The 21,076-nt window shown below is 42.2% G+C and overlaps 1 protein-coding gene across 1 annotated transcript in view; it reads right to left on the minus strand.

The window, feature by feature from the left end:
• Positions 1-21,076, minus strand: part of UHRF1BP1L (UHRF1 binding protein 1-like) — a 61,690-nt gene that overhangs the window by 10,542 nt on the left and 30,072 nt on the right. The window contains exons 10-18 of the mRNA XM_015424821.1: positions 19,567-19,752; positions 18,972-19,090; positions 17,572-17,713; positions 15,048-15,241; positions 10,903-12,392; positions 9,963-10,138; positions 6,623-6,750; positions 4,729-4,879; positions 2,311-2,567 (exon numbers count right to left, since the gene is read on the minus strand). Of these exons, the coding sequence (XP_015280307.1) occupies positions 2,311-2,567; positions 4,729-4,879; positions 6,623-6,750; positions 9,963-10,138; positions 10,903-12,392; positions 15,048-15,241; positions 17,572-17,713; positions 18,972-19,090; positions 19,567-19,752 (2,843 nt within the window). The remainder of the gene's footprint in view (positions 1-2,310; positions 2,568-4,728; positions 4,880-6,622; positions 6,751-9,962; positions 10,139-10,902; positions 12,393-15,047; positions 15,242-17,571; positions 17,714-18,971; positions 19,091-19,566; positions 19,753-21,076) is intronic.

Consider the following 21,076-nt stretch of genomic DNA (forward strand, 5'->3'; position numbering starts at 1 on the left):
AGCAGGAATTGCAGGGTCCTCATTGAGCACCACTAATTTTTGTATCTCTATTTCATCCTGATACCCACGAAGCCAATTGTGTTTAAACTGCTTTATTAGGTGATTCAGAACTATTAATGATCAAGTGACAAGTTTGCTTTAGTTACTTGCAAAATTAACCTTATGATTTTGCTCTAATCATGGATTATCCATACATAAGAGAATGGAAGAAGATTCCTACAAGCCATTACCTAATTATCCTGTCCAAAAATAATAGGAGAATCACCAACCCAGGAGAAACCTATATACATTGCATTATCTTACACATCACCTCATCCCAGTCCAATTTAACAGTTAAGCTTTATACTAGAAAATTCCAAAGGACAACCCATATTTTAAGCAAACTGGACTCTTGTGGCTCTTTAAAGATTAAAATTTATTTTAACAAATGTTCATGAATTAGTGCCCCCCTATATATCTTGTTATATTGCTGAACTACTTTTAGAGTTCAAAAATTTCTTAAAAGTATAGCTTTAAGTTCATCCTCTAGTATTCTGAATCTTATGAACAAGGTAAATACTGGGATAGGACTAGGTCACAAACATTATGTAGGTATACTGTGTAGAATAACAACAGGTAACAGAGCATTGATAGGAGAAAGGCTGAAGAACTGCACAGAAGAGTTCTCTGCCTGTTACAGTTTCAGGATGTGCTGGGAGATATGCTGTATTATCTGACAATTGCTTCTAAGAAAGCCCAGATTTCACACTTTGTCCATCAGTTGTTGAAAAGGTGGGCTCACACAACACTTTTCTTTAAAGTCTACTTACTCCTGTAGAACTGTCACACACTTTCAGAGTGCTGATCGAGCCATGTTATTCTGTGCTTTAAGGGTAACATTCCATCAAAAAAGCAAGTACCCTATTTTAGGGTCCTAATTTTGGAAAGATTTAGGCTGATTTCATTAGAAAGGTGGAGACAGTTACCTGCTTAGAGTACCTTTTGGCCCATCTACCATATGAGTTTATTACACAATAAATGTATATCTGACCCTCATATAGTGCAGAAAGTCCTATTGTCTTGCCTCAAGCTTGTGCTTGTGTTGAGGAAATGCTGGGGTTTTAGTATGATGATGTCTTGCCATTTTTTCCTTCAGATTACATATTGAAACAACTAGATTGCTGTTCAAAATACTTTTTTCCAGCCTGTTTTGCAAAGTTGGGCTGTTTTGTTTTGTTTTGAAATTTAAAAACCTAAACCTATAAAGGACAGTATAGTTCCAGAGTGGTAATGCTTATCCAGAAAAATTCTAAAATGGTTAATATTAGCAAGGATACACCCACAGTTTTCGCCAATATTTCAGGACTTGTTAGGTTTTTAAATCAGGGTAGGGGGCTGTCTACTCACATTCTTCCATGTCCGTACACACATTTAGCCTTAAAAGGAGTGCACAGCATTCTCCTGAAGCAATACTATTCCCTCATTTATATCTGCAAACAGGCTATTGTGCTATTGTAACTGAAAAGGATCTGTCAGTATCACCCAATGAAATTATGCTATATTGTACTGTTGATATAAAAGGCCCCTTATAATCAAAAACCATGGTTCCAGACATCCAAGTGTATACAAACAAGACAGGAGATGGTGGGCAGATGTGGAGAATCACAACAGTTATACAATTATGAATAATTAGGGGCTCTGACTTAATGTACACTATAAAGAACAATGCACAATGGTGGAGGTGTGTTCCATTGCCACATGACTGGAGAAAATACTCAGCACACATCTGGAGATGGCTCCACATTAATTTGTTTCAGAGCGGGGCTGGGGATGGCTGGAGGTGGGGGAGAAGGATTGCGGAAAAGCTGCGCAACCACCGTCAGAGCAGGACAGGAACCGCCCAGGTGGAGGACAGGGGACGGCCGCCCACCGCACCACCCACTCCAGACCCAGTTCTGCAGCTTCATGCAAGCACCGGTCATGGGGAAGAAAGGGAGGCGGGGGAAGAGGAGGGGGCGGCGGCGATGTGGCTCCTGCTGGGGGGGATGGTGCTGTGGTGGAGCTGACGTGGGAGGCTGCAGGGATGGAGCCAGTCGGGCCACAGGACAATGGGGCTGCCCCAGCAGAGAGACGACATAATGCGAGTGAGAGCCCAGGCGGGCGGCCAGGCGGATTGCTGCGTGGGGCCTCCATGAGCCTCAATACGTCCTTACTTTTTTGTTACTTGCTTACTCTTTCTAGAGCTCATTGCATTTCTTTTCGCAATGGGTCTTATTTCCTAGTGCATTATATAAATAAAACCAGCACCAAACCTACTTCCAATTTACATACTTTTAAAATGATCCTAGTATTAGAAATTTTTATCTTCATTGGCATCACTTCTGCAACCATTTCATCTTCCAAAAAATGCTGAATGTTCATAAGTGAAGAAGTTAAGAAATCAGCACTCAAGTCTTCGACATGACACTGTAAAAACCCATTTTTTTCTGACAGCAGGGAGTGTATTACAGCACTGGGTCCACTTTCCCATCTCAGTTTAATTTCAGGAGCTGACTTGACTGATCCACTCACTGATTTAGGATCTGAACCTGTTATAAAACACAGAACCAGAACAAGAAATTCATGGGCTATTGAAAGTATCTGTATGCAGTCAAGTCTTTCAACATTGCCATTAAGAGGCTGATGTTATGGCCTACTTCGACATAACACAAAAGCATGTCAGAGCTTCACAGCTAGCTTCACGGCTAACTCACATTAACGATCTTGAACAAAGCTTAAGGAAAGTATGGGCCCATCTCCATAATCTTCTAGAGAGAAGCACTATGAAACTAAAAGGGACTTAAGTTAGGGTAAGTGATTTGTTTAATATACATACACCAGGAGTGCACAGCTCAAACGGTCCATTGAGGCAAAATAAACCTTTATTGGAACTCAGTAGGCTGCACTGCAAAAGCATTACATCACCAGGCTCTACTACATGAGTCATAGGATTGAGGATGATGGGAACCCTTAAATACTTTCCTCTGGACCCTTTCCAATCTGGTTTCAGGTCTGTTTATGGGACTGAAATAGCCTTGGTCAGTCTGGTGGATGATGTGCACCAGAAGACGGACTACATTTCTGTTGATTCTCTAGACCTCTCAGTAGCTTTCAGTTCTATCAATCATAGTGTTCTGCTAGATTACATTTCTGGTTTGGGTCTGGAAGGCACCATTTTGGGGTGGTTCTAGTCTAGGATTGCCAGCCCCCAGGTGGAAGCAGGGGATCCCCCAATTTTGCAGGCTCCTGCCCACTACTGGCCAGCAAAAGCCTGGTGCAAGTTGAGGAACGTCACTGAGGGATGGCCAGGAAGGATGAGAAGAGGTGTGTATATACACAATCAGCGGTTTCTCTTTGTCTCACTCTATCAGGAGTCAATTTACTTTTCCACTTTATTTTGCTGCAAGCATACATTCTTGTCATTGGGACCCTATTTTTCCCTCTCACCCCATGCTGCCTTTAGCACCCTCCTCCTCTCTGCTTCCACTTGCTGGCTTTCATAGCTACAGGCAGAGCATATTTTTATCCGCCACTTTCCAGCCCACTTTAAATGAAGTGCAGTGAACCATGCATGCTCCATCAGAAATCTCAGGCTTTCATGAGATTCAGAGTCATTGTGAGATCCTGGGAACTAGAGGGGTTACCTTGGCAACCATCTTAGGTGTCTTTGCCTCTCAGAAGCTAGCCTGAAAGTTGGCACCTGTCTTTCATGGCATCACTTCACTGGTGCCCAACTAACCAGACATCACTGAGGTGGCCTCTGCTTGGAGCTGCAACCAGTTAGGGACATTTAGCCTGCAGCAGTATGGGTTTGTGGCCAAATCCCACCAAGCCTCCTTGAATCGTATGTTGTACGTGTGTATGTGTGTATGTGTGTATACGCATATTACAACAGCTGTTAGGTTTAAATGGCTGGCAGTCATTTAACTGGATGGTTTCACTTCCCTCGCTTTGAAGGGGGAGCGAAACTGAGGGGTTTAATGGCTCACAGCCATTTAAACCTAACAGTTCAGTGGGTCCAGTCAGCTGTTAGGTTTAAATGGCTAGCAGCCATTGACCCCTTTGGTTTCACTTCCCACCCCCTTCAAAAGGGGCAAAGGAAAACCAGAGTTAAATGGCTGCCAGCCAGCCATTTAAACCTAACAGCTGATTGGCAGACCCCACGCTGCTCAGCTGTCAGGTTTAAATGGCTGGCCTCAAACAGTCCGGTGAATGTTTGGGGAAGGTGCCATCCATGAACATCCATTCACAAACTCCGAACAGTTCCAAGTTTAGGCCAGATTTCAGTTCATGAACCAGTTTGTGCCCATCCCTGTAAGTAAATACAAGCAGCACGGCAGTGAAATCTTAACAATGCAGAGTTGTTTATTACAGCATGTGAACCCTGATCAAAATCCTGTCTTCACCATGATTCCTAACTATACAAATTTTCATACACCAGAGGTATCTCAAAATATGTACAGGTAGGAATCATAGTGAAACAGGATTTTGATCAGTCTTCATATGCTGCAATAAACATCTTTGCGTTGTAAAGAAAGAAGGAATCACTGAGAGAATGCAGATAAAATTTTAAAAAGTCTTCTCTTGCTGGCGGAAAATGACAACAACATCTTGGCTTATTCTAACAATTCATTAACAAAATGGATATTGTTAACATTGTAATGGGCAATGCAACAGCACTAGTGCCTTTTATATTAAGTTTGTTCTTACCTGCTGTACGATTGCAGAGGTAATGCCGAACACTGATATTACCTAACTGATTCGGAATGACACGATTCACCACAAGGCACACTTCTGTGTCTTCACCTCTGATATCAATTTCACCGTTAACACCAAATATTTTAAAAACCAGGACAGACATCTACAAATCAAAATACAATTAGCAATTAACCTGGAAAAGCTCAGTTTCCAGTTCTTCAAAGGTCTCTGTTATTATACAGGCACAGAATCAAAGCAATACATTGACATTAAAACAAAAGGAGGGACCTAAATTAACTTTTTCATCCTTAACGGCATAAGTGTCTCAGTTCTGTATGTGTCTGGTATCTTGTAACTACTGCCTCTGTTTTTACCCCGTATTCACAAAGCAGTCACTTTATACTTCTCTTTCTGTCGCTCCTTCTTTAACATTTAGGAGAAACCATAACCTCAAGAGATAAACCCATTTGTCTCATTTTCATATTCCACTAACAGGGCCACAGCCAGAGGTGGGCTTTGGGGGCTGAGCCCCTTATTGAGTATCCCAAAGCCCCAGCAGGCACATATCCCCCAAACCCCACCAGGCAACCTAAAGCCCCCCACCCCACTGCTGTTTCCCTCCTCCCTCCCAGAGAAATACCTGGCCTTGTGGGTCTTCCTAAGCCACACCACCTTAGACCACTGCCAGCTCGAAGCCCTTTCTTCTGTTGGTGGGGGGAGGGAGCCTGGGGTGCATGGTGCTAATGTGCAGCAATGCTTCCCAAATCCTCCCCAGAGAAGTACTTGGGCCTGCAAGAGGCTGCACCATCATGCCAACTTGAAGCTCGTCCTTCCATTGGTGGGGGGAAGGGAACCTGGGGCAATGCCTTCCTCCCTCCTCCCCACAGAAAAATCCCTGGCCTTTGGGGGCAAGCCCAAGGCGATTCTGCTAAGACTCCTCCTTCCTTCAGCAGAAGGAAGGAGGTTTGAGGGATCACTTCAGGCCAGCATAGGGGAGGGAGGGGCAGTGATGGGTAACATAATGACACTACCAATACAGGCGCAGTGGGTAAGTAGTTACTACTCCCCCTACCCCAACCCCTACCCTGCTCCATTAATTAAATTAAATTTAAATTTAATTTAATAAGAACCCCCACCTGGTGCCCCAGAGCCCCTCCCCCCAAAAAATTCTGGCTACAGGGCTGAACACACTCCAATTGGTTCATACAGAGAAAAGTGCAATTGCTGAACCCTTCAAACAGCGAGATAGCGAAAGACTATTTACAAGCGCCAAAGAACACTGTGATTATGTTCACTGTTACAGCAAACTGACATTAAGCCTGAATGTGCACAAATCCAGCTAGACTCACATATGCACATCCCTCACAGAGTGCAATGAAGGAATCCTGATTTAAAACTAACTCTGGTTAGCAGTGATATACAATGCAAGTATACACCTTAACAGGAATGAGTTTCTCTCATCAGGATTCTAAATTAGGAATTAATCCAAGGACAAACCCCCTGTATTTGTATATCCCAGAGCCAAGCCAGATGTGACAGTGTCCACACATTGGACCCATGGATGCTGCTGTCATTTTAAAGAAACTAAAAAATGCTGCTAAGGCCCAGTCCAATTGGGCCTGCAGCACAGTAGGCTGAGGCACTCTTGTTCCCCCACAGCCCTTTTCAAGTGCTGAAACAGCTGCTGTGTGTGTGTGTGTGTGGGGGATGTGGCTATTTCAGCACTTGCAAGTGCCCCAGCCTGTTGTGGGCCTGATCAGGATCAGGCTCTCATGGCATTTTTAAATTTCTTTATAATGGCAGCAGTGTCCATGGGTCCAACCTGTCACATCAGCTTTCCCAACCAAAACAGCTGCTCTTCCAATTCTAATCATTACTTATAAAAATGACCTCTGGCGATCTTTACCATTTCTTCACTGGCATCCTGCGCATTCTCTGAAGCTGCACTGAGGACGTCTGGTGATGATCCCCCATAATTCTCTATCACTGTGCCTTCTTCAGGAGCATTTTCTGCTGGGTTCATTGAGGAAATAGCTTTTGTAATTACAAAAAGGAGAGTAAATGAGTTCATATATGTTAAGTGCATTCTAAAACTACTTCATGTTATTATGACTACTTCAAAAGACATGGGAGAAGAGCATGCAATATAAAGATAAGCATTTTACTCAGGTTATCTTAATTGGCTCCAAACACACAGAAATGTGTATACAGATTGGCTTAAAAAAACTGAACCAATTTGATTGAAATGTCTGAAGATCTACACATAGCTCCTATATTCAGTGAGCATGGATGTGGCACACTGATGAGGTCCATCCACTTAGACTTGATGCGTTCACTGTAGCTCCCTCCATGGACGCTGCAAAAAAGAGATTTCTTCCTTGCAAGCCCCACAACTCTCTGAATAGATGCATTAGAACTGGTCTTAATATGTTCTCATGCCTCTTAAATTATTAGTAAAAAATTCTGTTACTTTTTAGATTAGCTTATAACATTTAATTGTCCAGGGCTGGGGAGGAGCTTATAGCTTGACTCAACAGCATATGAAGCATCTGACCCTTTGTTAGCTCTCTACACCACGATCACACTGTTGCAAGCATCAGCATGTTACAGTGGGGTAGAAGAATATTCTACAGTCTTATATAGGTACTTATACTACACGCAGCCAATTTATTATTTAAAATGTTTATCAGCTGCCTTTCTACTTTGCAGAACTCAAGGCAGCTTACAACTTACATAAAACAATTATAGAAAACATAAAAACCACAATTTAAAATCTCAGGACTGCCAGTAAATAATAACTAGATTAGTCAATGCAGTCCTAAATAAAACTGTGCCTATGCCAGCTCTGATGCCTGAACTAGATAGGTTTTTTGCACAACGTCAAGTCAAAGCTCTCCTGATCCAACTCAACTTCGCTGAAGCCAGAGGGCAGCTGCAGCAGACTTCTTCCTCTGAAGCACTGCAGGGACCAATTTGGAGCAAGACTGTGGTATGGCACTTAGTCTTCCCCACAGGCTGTTTTCTCAAGCTGAAATAGCCCTGGTGAGCATTATGTGGAGTTGTAGGGACAAAGGCAAGTTGGGTCCGGAGAAACCTGACCTAACTCATGCAAAAACATACCATCTGGTTTAGGCCTGCCCTCCTAGGTTGTGACACATCATGATAAAGGATGAAGCTGTTTATCACTGTGATATGCAACAGGGATGGGCACAAACTGAACCATGACAAATTTTGTCCTGTTCATGGTTTGGGAACCAAAGGCCATGACGGGTGTACCAACACAGACTTCCACAAACTTTTAAGGCAGTTTGTGGAGTTTGTGCTGGTTCCTGGCCTGAGCAGAAATCAGGGATTTAAAGGGACTCTGGGGCCCTTTAAACCCCTTCTTTCTGCTCCAGCAGAAAGCCGCAAAAACAGCTGAGCAGCTAGGGGTCCCCACCAATCAGCTGTTTAAAGGGGCTTTCTTGTGCAGTCCCTTTAAAGTTTAAACTGCTCCACGTGTCTCAGCTTTTTAGACCTCTGCTTTCTACTCCACGCAGAAAGCAGGGGTCACAAACCCATACAAACCAGTTCCATTCGTGAAACAACCTTCCAGTTTTTGTAGGTTCTTGGTTTAGCCACGAACCACAAAACAAACCACAAAAAATGCAGTTCATGCCCATCCCTAGTATGCAAGCCCCAAGCAGGAGTTCAGCTCTTTTAAAACTGCCATGCTTTGGTTTATTATGTTTTATTAGACACTGTTTCTCCCCCAAAGCAGGAAAAAAGCAGTCCTTACTTAGACACATGAACACCTGAAGCCGCCCAATACTGAATCAGACCCTTGGTCCATCAAGGTCAGTATCATCTACTTAGACTGGCAGCAGCTCTCCAGGGTCTCAGGCAGAGGTCTTTCACATCACCTACTGCCAAGTCTTTTAACTGGAGATGCCTGGGATTGAAACTGGGACCTTCTGCATGTCAAGCAGATGCTCTACCACTGCCCCACGGCCCCTCCCAAAGTGTAAAAACATCTCACAAGACATAAAAAAAATGGGAAAGAAAAATGTGCATATATTAAAACATGCATACAGTTAAATGAAGTAACTTAAAGGCATTTCTGTCTCCTGCTAGAAAAGTTAACCAAAGAGCTGATTTTAAAATTTTACAATTTTACTTTCTTTTTAATCTGTAATTTATTTTCAAATAATTGTTCATAATTAACAACAGTAATAATTATAATTACCAGAGGTATGAGCTTTCGTGTGCACACACACTTCCTCAGATACAATGAAATGGAATTTACCAGTGCACACATATAAGGCAGAGGTTGAACAGCAAATTAGCATACAACACAATGACATTTTAACAGATGCAAACATTATGTTGTATGCTAATTTACTGTTCATCCTCTGCCTTATACATATGAACTGGTCAATTCCACTTCATTGCACCTGAGGAAGTGTGCGTGTACACGAAAGCTCATACCTTGAATAAAACTGTTAGTCCTAAAGGTGCCACTGGACTCAAGCTTTGTTCTACTGCTTCAGACTAACATGACTATCCACCTGGAATTATAATTATCATATGGCATTGTGTGTAGAATAGCCAGGAGATCCTAAGATTGTCTGGCAGTCAGATGTTCTAGCTCTTCAGCGTTATGCACCACTAGGTGACAAGCTAGACTTGGGAAGAGATGTTTCAGAGACGGTTTGTCATTGCCTGCCTCTGCGTCATGACCCTGGTATCCCTTGGAGCTTTCTCTTCCAAATACTAGCCAAGCCGACCCTGCTTAGCTTCCAAGATCTGACAAGATCAGGCTAGCCTGAGCTATCCAGGTCACGGCAGTATCCACACTACTGTAACTCAACACAAAGCCAAACACCACCCTCAGTAATACAAAAAGCCCTATTTACATAATAAAAACTTGGATACACAATCACTGACAGGATTTAGCCGTAATTAACAATTTAGCCACAAGGAATACTCTGAAGATACAATCTGCTTGGCTGGCATTAGATATGCTGGGAATGATGTCAAGCAGAAATTCATCAGCCATATGGTGAACCAACCCAACAAATTAATGTGCTGAGCCCTATTACATATAGTTTTTCTGAATAATCCACAAAGACCTAAAATTACATCCTCTGAGATCTCAAACAAGGCTCTTTTAAGTATTAATGGCATTCAACACTAAAAACAAGAAAAACTGTTGAGAAATCTTATGAACTTTTTAAAAAGTGTTCATGATCAATACATTTACTTACCTTTCTCCAAAAAGCTGTGGCTATCACTTCCATCACTCTCCAAATAGTGTTCCTCCAGCAACATGCTATCCATAGAAATGGTGTCCAAAGAGGCTTGTGATGGACTTTTCTTCATGTTCTTATAAGAAACAGAGAATGCAGGGAGATTGGACTGGCAGCGTTCCTTAGGCTTTCCACTTTTTAATATAAAGATATTAGGAAATTATTACTTATGGTGAAAAGGGTTTACAAAAGAAAATCAAAATCCTTCAAAACAGATCTTTCAAAAAGTTGGTGAAAACCCAAATAATTATTTTAATGTTAAAAGTGACAACAGTTAAACCCCAAAAAGTGATTTATTCACGTTGCCTAGTATACTCTGTATTATGCTTTTCAAGCAGTTACAGGGTAAAGACTTAGGACATCATTGGACCACATGTGTACTTTTTAATGAGTTTGTTTTCCAAAGCTGCCAATGGGCAAGGGAGGATTGGTAGGTTCTCCAGTGGCACCAGGCACATGCATTGTTTGCACATTTTCTATGCAGCTATTTTAGTGAGCCTGAACAATGGGTAGGGCAAGCACAATCTTGGAAATAAGTTACTGCCATATGAGGTGTGAGCAGTGAGAAAATAAGCTGGATTTTCCACACTGCCAAAACACACAACAATGTGCTTCAAAGGTCCTTCATCCAAAATGGATAATTCCATCCCTATACTTCTCATTTCCCCTGGCAGAAGCTTGTGCTCGCTTTGAAATGGTGTAACTGGTACAGAAGAATGATGCAATGTGCCACTTTACACATTAGAAAACATCATCACACAGAAGCCAATTCCAATTTCTTCCATATGATGAGAAACTTGCCCAGTGTCTCAAAATGCAGTGAGGAAGGAATGCTTAACTAATTGGGAGACATCAATTTTAGTGTTAGTTGCTAAAACAATGAATTAATTTTCTATACCTTAATGAAGGCTGAAATGCAAGTGTTTTAATTGCGGCAAGTTTTTCTTTGTTGTTTTCATGTTCTTCAGACAGCCAGTTCATATCAGCATCTAACTGCGGGGCTTTAAGTGAGCTCCCTGCTCCACTTTCCTTATTTATAAAAATGCTTTTGTCATCATCCTTGACTATCAATTCCTCAATAGAATCTTCTCTGCAACTTAAAATATTAATCAGATCTTTGGAATATGTATTGCTTTTCTCACTTAATGACTCACAAATTTCTTCTGAATCACTTTGACTGAAAAGTCCACTACTACTCTCTTCATTTATTTTCCCCAAAAGTTTTTCTGAAGCATCGTCTGAAAAAGAACTTCCTCTTCGCAAATTCATATCTCTGTCTGTTTTGAAAACAGGGTCTATCATTATGGCTTTGCTAAGGTCAGCATTCACAGCTCTACAGTCTGATATAACATTCATATCCAAACTGCCCATCTGTGCGGTATGAGCAGCAGCTAATTTATTTTCCAATGTAGAAGTCGTTTCATTTTCCAAAGGCGAGAGGTCTGATGCCACCGGACTTCCCTTCCCTAGATCAGGAGACTTGCAGGTGCTTCCCTGCATCACCGGATGGAGTAATAGAGCTATGTCTGCACTCTTCAGCAAGATCCCAATGCAGACATCTGCCTGTTTTGCAGGGTTCCCTGTCACAGCTTCTACATCCTTTCTCAGGTTTTCCAGAAGTAATACAAGAGATTCTTGGAGATACAGTAAGAAGATGTACTGATAATGATTGATCTGCAAGCTTGCATGCTTTTGGACATGAACTAGAACGTGTATATCTGCATCAGTTGACATATATAAGGACTTGGATTCCAAAGTGCTGTTAGCGGTGTGCAGATTTTCAGTTCCATTAGTCAAAGGTTCTGTCTCAGTGCTATAATATTCCTTCAGAAGTTTCTTGCGCTGCAGTCGACTTGCTAGGTCACTTGAGTCACTTTTTGGAATGTTAAGAGTTTTCTGATTAGAGAAAGATGCCTCTTTGTATGACTCTTCCAATCTTGAAGGCTGGCAAACCCAGAGTGAAAGTGGAAAGGAGTCTACAAAGCTTACTGGCCGTCCTTTCCCACTCTTCATTCCTTCATAGTCTATCCAAAACTGGGAAAAATGCACTGCCCAGACATCAGAAGCAGCAGATGTTTTAAGTGCACATTTATTCAGTTTGGGAGCAATAAAACCTTTATAGACATCATGCATCTTGGTATCTTGTTCATGAGCATGCCGCTGGAAGATGGGATGCAGAAGATTGAAACAGTCAGGGGATTTGGGGAAGTCTGTGAAAGTTTTACTGAAAAAGTTATAGTCTTTGAAGTTTTGGAACACTGCTTCCAAATCAGAGTGCCTGCAGTTTGGCGAGTGCCTAGTATTTGTAGCAATCATTTCAGAACTCTGAATGGAAATTGCACGTGGATCGTCTTTATGATTTTGTTTCCTTTCAGAAGGAATGATAAACTGCAGGAAAAAGAACAGTTACAAGTCAGAGATGACAAAAGGGCACAACTTAACGCAAACTATATTGGTGTGCATGAGACAATGTACAAGTAGCCTGCCCTAAGCAATGCTTACAGATCATACACACTACGAAGTCTCATGGTTTCCCAAACTGTGAGTTATGACCCCACCAGAATAGCCAAAAGGAAGACACTTAGGCCCGCCTCAGAAATGGATTTTATCTGCGCGATCACACGGTCAACATCTGCCTCCCGTTCCCAGCCGTCGCTTTCCGGCTCAAAACTGCTTTAAACCGGAGTATTTTGATACCAGGTCCCCAAGTGGTGTTTTCCTGATTCTCCGGTTCCAGCTGCATTTCCCCCCTGTGTGATCGCTCCTCCGGTGTCCAGCCACTTCCGATTTAAACCCCCTCCCTACTCGAAAGCTGCCCGAGGCTTCTGCTTTTCGCCCACCATTTTAAAAAAAGCATTGGCAGTGTATGCATAGGTGGAGGTCTGCCACAGGGTTACCAAAAACAATGTTTAAATGGTGCCTAGTTTTAGCCTTTAGACGAGTTCGGGATCCCAGGGAGGCCATTTTCGGTGGTAAACGTTTAAAGGGAAGTGCTACAGCAGTCGGGCTGAAGAGGAAATCGCTGTTCTACAGATGGCTGCCTGTGCACATGCCCAAACTGAGAGAGAGAAAAAAACAACACGTGTGGACGGCAGGGAGCAATGTGGCTGCGCAGCAATCTGGAGCAAAGAGGTGAGTGTGATTGCGATTCTCCAGGTTAAAAAAAACCGCATGGAGCTGGAGCAGTTTAACCCGCTTCCAGATGCTGTCTGACCGCTCCCTTAGTTGTAAATTCCCAACCAACTGTTGGAAATTCCTGGTTTCTCCAGGCTAGAGCAGCAGGGACACTGGGAGGTGAAGGTAGACATTGAACTACAGTAAAGCAGTGTGTGGGTGTGTTGTGGCCAGAGGTACAGAGGAACCAGCCTACTAAGTCTGTGGGGGCATTGTTATGTGAACTCTGAGAATCACTGTCTTAATGAAGGAGATTAACTAGAAAAGGATGACATGGCTAATCATATTCCTATAGAATCACCTGCAGAGAATAGGCTAACCAGATATAGTTTATTTCAAGTTTTAGAATATTAGATTATAATGCTATCTAAAACTTATAAGAAAATGTGCATATATGTGATACTGTAGTGAGCCTTTTTTGAACTAGCCTAGCCCAATCTTCTATCTATTTCTTCATCTCTATATACTATCCCCTTTACTCATTATTCACTTATCATCTTGAGCCTGTTCCTCTGTTGTGGTCCTGACCAATATAGATTGTAAGTCTTATGGGCAGACACTGTCACTTCTGTATAGAAAAAGGATGTGCAACACTTCTACGTTCTAGGACATTTTTGCACTACATAAAATAGTAGTGTTATGAGAAAAATGAAACCAGTTTAATATCTTTTACTAGTTTCAACCAAACTGACACAAAACATGCTCACCACAGCTCTTCATCAGACAGATGGCATATTTCTCAGGCATGACCTTAAGAACATGGCCTGAGAAATCTGCCTCCTAACCTTATTTCTTTTTAAATTTTGTAACATCCAGCCTGATGGAGAGCTCTGGTGAGCATGAAAGCTGCTTGTACAATATTTTTATCTTATCAATTTGATTGGGTCCTAATAAAAGGTATTATATGGACTGTGTTCTTATTTTTGGATTTTTCATGGACTATCATGGCAGTACAACTTTTTAAATTAAGTGAAGCCTATCATTTGTGGAAAATAAGAGCATGAAACTGCTGGTTCAGTTCCCTCTAGTTCAGTATTCTATTTCCAACTGTAGTTAGTTAGATGCTTCCAGAAAGCCCACAAGTGGTGCATGAAGGCAGTAGCCCTCCCCGTTTATCCCCTCCCCCCAGCAGCCAGTATTCATAGGCATATTGCTTCTGAACTGGGATGTTCCATTTAGCTATTACACCAAACAGTCATTGATAGGTCTATCCTCCTTGCAGTCTTTTAAAGCCATCAAGGGCAGAAACCAATATCACATCTTGAGGTTGTGACTTCCATATGTTAAAAAAGTATTTTCCTCTGTATACACTGAATGAACAGTCAATCAACTTCTAAGTTAAACTTTATGATACAAGGAGGGAAATTTCTCACTCCACTTTATCCCTTTCATGCATCATTTTATAAAACTTTCCTCATGGGTAAAGTTCTCCAACCCCTTCATCACTCAGGTATATTTTCTGTTCCTCTTCTTGGTCTATGATATTCTTTAAGAGATGAGGCAACCAGAACTGTACACAGTAACCCAAAGGTAGTCACACCATAGATTCTTACAAAGGGTTTACAATACTGGCATTATGATTTTCCCTTCCTTTTCTAACAATGGCTAATAGGGAATTTCAGCGGCACTACACGCGGAATCACTGAGCTAAGATCCCTTTGGAGATCTTTGTAGTCAGCTTGGGTTTTCAGTTTCTCTGTTTGGAGGGGAGGGAAAAGAATTCTTAAGCATCACATATCGTTTACAGGTCAGAAGTTGCCCACTCATTTGAAAAATATTTATTTTACATAAGACTGTTCTTATACACAATTCAATACAGCAAAAGAATCGTGATAATTGATTCCTGTGCTGCATTTTTTCAAACTGTACCTTTATCATTAAACCATCAACTCGAACATCAACATGCTCCTCTGACTTCGAATTCTCGTTTAACTTGTACATGGTCATGAACTGATTGAGACTCTGTTTTAGGTCTAGCGCAAACTGGTTTAACCAAAGAATACTCCTCTGATCCAGAGTGAACTGCAGAGCATTTAGCTGAATATAAAGGTTTGAGCTTGGAACTAAGAAAAATAAAAACAAAGTTAAATTTACAAAACAGCACTACTCTAGCATCTGGTTGATACTATTAAGAAAACCCAAATCAAACTGAATGCTGTCATTCTGACTGTGTACAGAGGATTATTTCTAAAGCACAATGGAAAGAAGTTCCCCTTAAAGATATCATGGCACTAGTTTTGATAGATTGATAACTGCAGATATTGAACAGGTGAGAGGGCTGCTTCAACACAAGATGAAAGCACCCCATTATCTATATATCTAATTCCAGCGTGCGGATATCTAAATCCGCACATCAGGGGCACCTGGGGGGCAGGGAGATTTTCCTGCACATTTGAGGCAATCCCCAGATGTGCAGAAAAATCTAAAAAGTTGACAAAGTATATGGGGGATATTTAAATCCCCCCAAAAGTAAAAGAGCCTTCCCTGCACATGCACAGAGAAAGCACTTACCAACAGGAACTGTGGCTGCTGGTGACAGCGGAGGAAGAGAAGCCTTGGCAGCCGGTGACTGGGAGCCACGGCCATTGCTGGGGGGCCATTGCCGTCATTGCTGCTGGCAACGGTGGCAGCGGCGGGGGAGGGAAAAGAGCCACACAGGGCTCGCTGCCTTTGCTGCTCGCGGCCACGGTGGCTGGGGGGGAACCCTTGGAAGGCTGGTGGCTAGCTGCAGCCATTGCTGCTGTCGTGGGGTGGGGGTGGAGAAATCCTGGCGAACCCAACGGACCACCTGCTGGGCTCACCTGCAGTCGCTGCCGCATCCTCCTCTGTGCGGAGCTCCTGCGGCTTCAGCAGGCGAACCACTCGGGAGCCGCGGGGAATACCCCCCCCTGCGAGTATCGCAGGTCCCGCCTCTTGTTTATATCTAACAATATCACATCATAATTCTTAATTAAATCTATTTGTCTTACACTCAAAGGTGACAGTTTTAAAATTGACTAGGCTGACTGAAATTTATGGTTAGTCAATTTCACATTCAAAGGAATCTTTAAAGAAATGTTTTTGAATGGTGGGACACTGCTGAGAAGGAATTTAACCTTACTTTTTCCTTCTTTCTATAGAACTATAGCCTGGATTTGCTGGAGCTTTTCTGTGAGGGGAAGGATTTCCACCTGCTGAGCATGACTTTCCTGCCTTCTCCTTCTTGCTGCAGACCAAAATGCCTCCTCACCCCCACAAAACACTATTCCTGGGGGATTATCCTCCAGAAGCAGGGTTTGGGGCATGGGGATACGGTGGGGATGAAAAAGTCATGTTTCAGAGGCTCGAAGCCAAAATAATACATATAAGGCTATGTGGGTAAGCATATATCCTATCATATGTACAAAAAAAAGATAGTTTAAATATTCCCAAACCTTTCCAGCCACTTTGGGGAAGGAAAGTGGTATCTGTCATGGTCACTGACAAACAGGTGCCTGTATGCAATTATAGCACTACAGAAACTTGCAAAAGTAGCTTTGACCAGTGAACACAGTGGGAACCTGCATGGGGCCATGATAGCTGTACAGTTCCTACTTCCAACTGTATGAGGAGTCAACATCTGCATGTAGATAAACTGAACACAGTATTACTTTATACAAATACCTACATCTGCTGGGAAGCACCGAAAGGCTATGTAAGCAACATCTTTTGGGCAAAATGTATAGTGTGTACATAGGGATTAGCCTCAAACTTTTCCTTGATGAAATTTCATAAGGATTTTCTTACACAGGAACATGTTGACTCCTCTTCAGATTAGTTAAGTTACCTGGCAAGCATTAATTACACCTTGGGAACTCATGGAATAGTTCAATTTGTTGTATGGTTTGGCAGTAAATGCAGAAAAAAATAACTACTTTGTTAAATTCAGGCTATTTCTCAACAGTTCAAAGGCTCTGCTTCCTTTCCCTTCTTGGTCTACAACTGTGATCCCCTAGTACCCTGGATGGGTTCTGGGGGCCATAGGAAGTAACTCCATATAGATGCTTTGGTCAAAAAAATCCCTGGTCTTAAGCATCAGAATTTCGGGGGGGGGGGGGGGGGAGAGCCTGAAGCGACGTGTGTCAGGGGAGAAGCCTGAATCCACTTTCCTTACACATAACTATCTTTAACCAATCAGCCCACATCATCTAGGTCACAGCATTCTAGAAGCTCAAAACAGGAGTCAGAAAGGTATACCAAGGTCCTAGAGATGTTAACTGTTTTTAATCACGTAACAGCTACCATGAATAAATAAAACACGTAGAAACACTCCAAAAATACAGAATGCCACCAAACAACCCCCCCCCCCCCCAAAAAAAACCCCTTGCCTTCCAAGCAGCTTTCTCCTGGGTTCAAAAACAAAAAACACACTTACTGGGATAGTCTTTTCCATCTGGATAGTAGTACTCAGTGAATTCAATATGAATAGCTGGCATTTCTGGCGGGAGGTATAGAGACTTTTTATTGCAAGAAATAAGAGTTTTAGGAGAACGGCGATATTGATCTGCAGTAGAGACCTGAAAATCAGGATTCAGCATTACGTAGTGTTTTTCTGGAAACACAGTGTAAATGATACTTCTCAATCAGCACTTACCACAGAGCACTGAAAAAATATTTTGAAAATATGTTACAGATTTCTTTTACATATCTTATTCCCTATACTGTTTGGATTCACATACCGAGCAGTTCAGGGGGGAAAAAGGCAAGTTCAAAATACTTATATTTTGAATGCAGATTTTTTTTTTTCAGTTAAGCAGTTATCATAGGTGGGCGAATATGTGTCTTAGTCATATTTTTTTGGTCAGAATGCATACAGAAGTGGCTCTATAACTTTGAAGGTACTTTTTTACACCAGTCTATGTAACATAATGGGTACAGAAATACCCCATACTTTTTTTAACAGAGGTACTGACCCAGGGGAGCATTTTAAGTGTTCTGAAGAGATATAACCCATCCTAACAACCTGATGACCCTTCCTGATAGCTTGAGAGATACTTTTTACACTACAGAGAGATGTTCCTGGAGTACAAATACAGCTCAGGATGTGAAAATTAGAAATTATTTATTCTACATGTTTCCCCGTAGAAGTTTGTTAGTTTTCTAATACATTTCAAATACAGCTTATATGGTTGCAAACAGAAAATAAAAATTCTAATTTTATACAGGACCTAAATTTGTGTGATATTCAATATGCACAAGAGAAGGAGTGAAACTAGAAGAAATATTCTATCTCATGTAAAATAATGTTTTTGGGCTCTAGGTATTGTGAGACACAATTGTCACAAAAAAATGAAGGACATTTTAAATCCAAGATACACTGGATTTTGGCTTGAAGTGAAAATATGCTTAACAGTACAAGTTGTAAAAGTTTTTCAGAGCACTGTATCTGGTTACTTTGTTCCAATTTTGCTCAATCCTGACTAGAAAAAAAATTGATAGCTTTCATAATTCACATTTTTATGATTCAACATATTCTTAAATATATATCAAAACAGTATTATGCTGTAAACCAAAAAATTATGAATATTTTAAAAGTGCTACTATGCAAGTCAGTAAGAAAACTGAGCAAAAAAATAGACTAGATCAAGAATGATACATAAATATTTCCTAAAACAAAAGTATGAACAACTTGAAATCTAAAAGCAGAGCCAAGAGCTGGCCATGAAAAGTCAACCCTTGACAGCAAGAAGCTTAATAGAAACACATGCTCAGTCATCATCACGTGTACATCAAAACACAAAAGAACTATCAGCAGCAATTTGTGCTGGAATATACCTGATAAATGTTAACATCTGCAAGCCTAACCACAACAGGGCTGGACATCAGTTTAGCCTTGGACTGCTGAGAGGACATGGGAGGTGGCTTAGTGTTTCCTTGAGGTATCTGTTCCTTGCCTGTAGAAGACAGAAGGCATAAAAACCACATGCCAGATGCAGTTGTTCTAAAACTGCCATCCAACTCCACCATTGTGCTACAAAATTTTTCAGACAGAACTCTAAGAGAAGATTGATAATTAAAACGAACAATGCCAAAATTAAAACACATTACTTTACTAAATATAATGGACAATTACTGTAATGTTGGTGCATACCTGCCAGAATTGTGCAAGCTTTGGAGTATCATATTTCTTTTCCTCCACTAGCTCCAAGCATCACTAAAACTATTTTCATACTCTCAAACAATTATAATTGAAATTAAGTTTTAAGGAAAAGATGCCAAAGGTAAGACAAAGCCAGGTATTCGTAATGCCCCTACAACTGTGTTTGTATCCAATTGTAATCCACTGAAATTCATGGAACGTATTATTAAGACAGGGGTGAAGAAGCCTTTTTGCTCGTCATACAAGTCAACAATGCACACAATGAAATACCTGCTTGTGCGTGTTGTGGGGATCCATGAGGAGGGGATTTAACAGGAGAATCTGCATTATTATGATCCTTCACAGCCTGCTTCAGCAATTCAACATTGCTTCTGAATTCCTGTAATAATTCTTCTGCCCATCCACTTCTCGTTTTGGTGGCCTCACTGTAATGCATCCAATGGCTGCAACTGTCACCTACAAATATTACATATAATTTTATGTATATAAATAAATAAAACAGGATAAAACAGAATAAATATTGAAATTACATAACATGCTCAATGCTGTTGCTCTTAAATTAAGACAAGATGGTGTCCAGTAGATGTTGCCTCCATCCCTGTACAACGGTACCGATCCACCACGCCACTGAAGTGCGATCGTCATAGGCCACTCCGTTCCCAGTTATCAGCCGGGTTCATTGGTGATGGTGGTAGTGGAGGCTCCTAGTCGAAAGCCTGGCGGAAGAGCTCCATCTTGCAGGCTCTGTGGAACTGTACAAGATCCCGCAGGGTCCTGATCTCCTCCAGGAGCTCATTCTACCAGGTAGGAGCCGCCACTGAGTAGGCCCTGGCTCTGGTTGCAGCAAGCCGGGCCCTCCCTGGGGCCTGGAATCACTAAGCGATGTTGTGCCCAAGACCGTAGTGCCCTTTGGGGTATATATGGGGAAAGGCGGTCCCTCAGGTATGTAGGACCCTGGCCATATAGGGCTTTAAAGGTAAGAACCAGCACTTTGAAGCGAACCCGGTACGCTATTGGCAACCAGTGCAGCGCTTTCAGCACAGGCTGGATGTGCTCCCATCTAGGGAGACCCACCAACAGCCTGGCCGCAGCATTCTGCACTAGCTGCAGCTTCAGGATTTGTGACAAAGGTAGCCCCATAAGAACATAATGTTGGATCAGGCCAAAGGCCCATCTGGTCCAACACTCTGTCACACAGTGGCCAAAAATACCAGGTGCCATCAGGAGGTCCACCAGTGGGGCCAGGACATTAGAAGCCCTCCCACTGTTGCCCCCCCCAAGGTACCAAGAAGACAGAGCATCACTTGCCCCAGAGCCCCTATCTATACCTTGTGGCTAATAGCCACTGATGGACCTCTGCTCCATATGCCGATCTAATTCCCTTTTGAAGCCGTCCATGCTTGTAGCCACCACCACCTTCTGTGGCAGTGAATTCCATATGTGAATCACTCTTTGGGTGAAGAAGTACTTCCTTTTATCCGTTCTAACCCGACCGCTCAGCAATTTCATGGAGTGCCCATGAGTTCTTGTATTGTGAGAAAGGGAGAAAAGTACCTCTTTCTCTACCTGTTCTCTACCCCATGTAGAAAGCGTTACAGTAGTCTAACCTCGAGGTGACCGTCGCATGGATCACTGTAGCCAGGTCGCCGCGGTCAAGGAAGGGAACCAACTGCTGAATCAACCTAAGATGGTAAAACGTCTACCTGGTAGTGGCTGCCACCTGAGCCTCTATAGTTAGGTAGGAATCCAGGAGCACTCCCAGACTCCTAACCTCCAGCGC

This window comes from Gekko japonicus, unplaced genomic scaffold, assembly GCF_001447785.1.
Source record: "Gekko japonicus isolate JY-2015 unplaced genomic scaffold, Gekko_japonicus_V1.1 scaffold968, whole genome shotgun sequence".
Lineage (NCBI taxonomy): Eukaryota > Metazoa > Chordata > Lepidosauria > Squamata > Gekkonidae > Gekko > Gekko japonicus.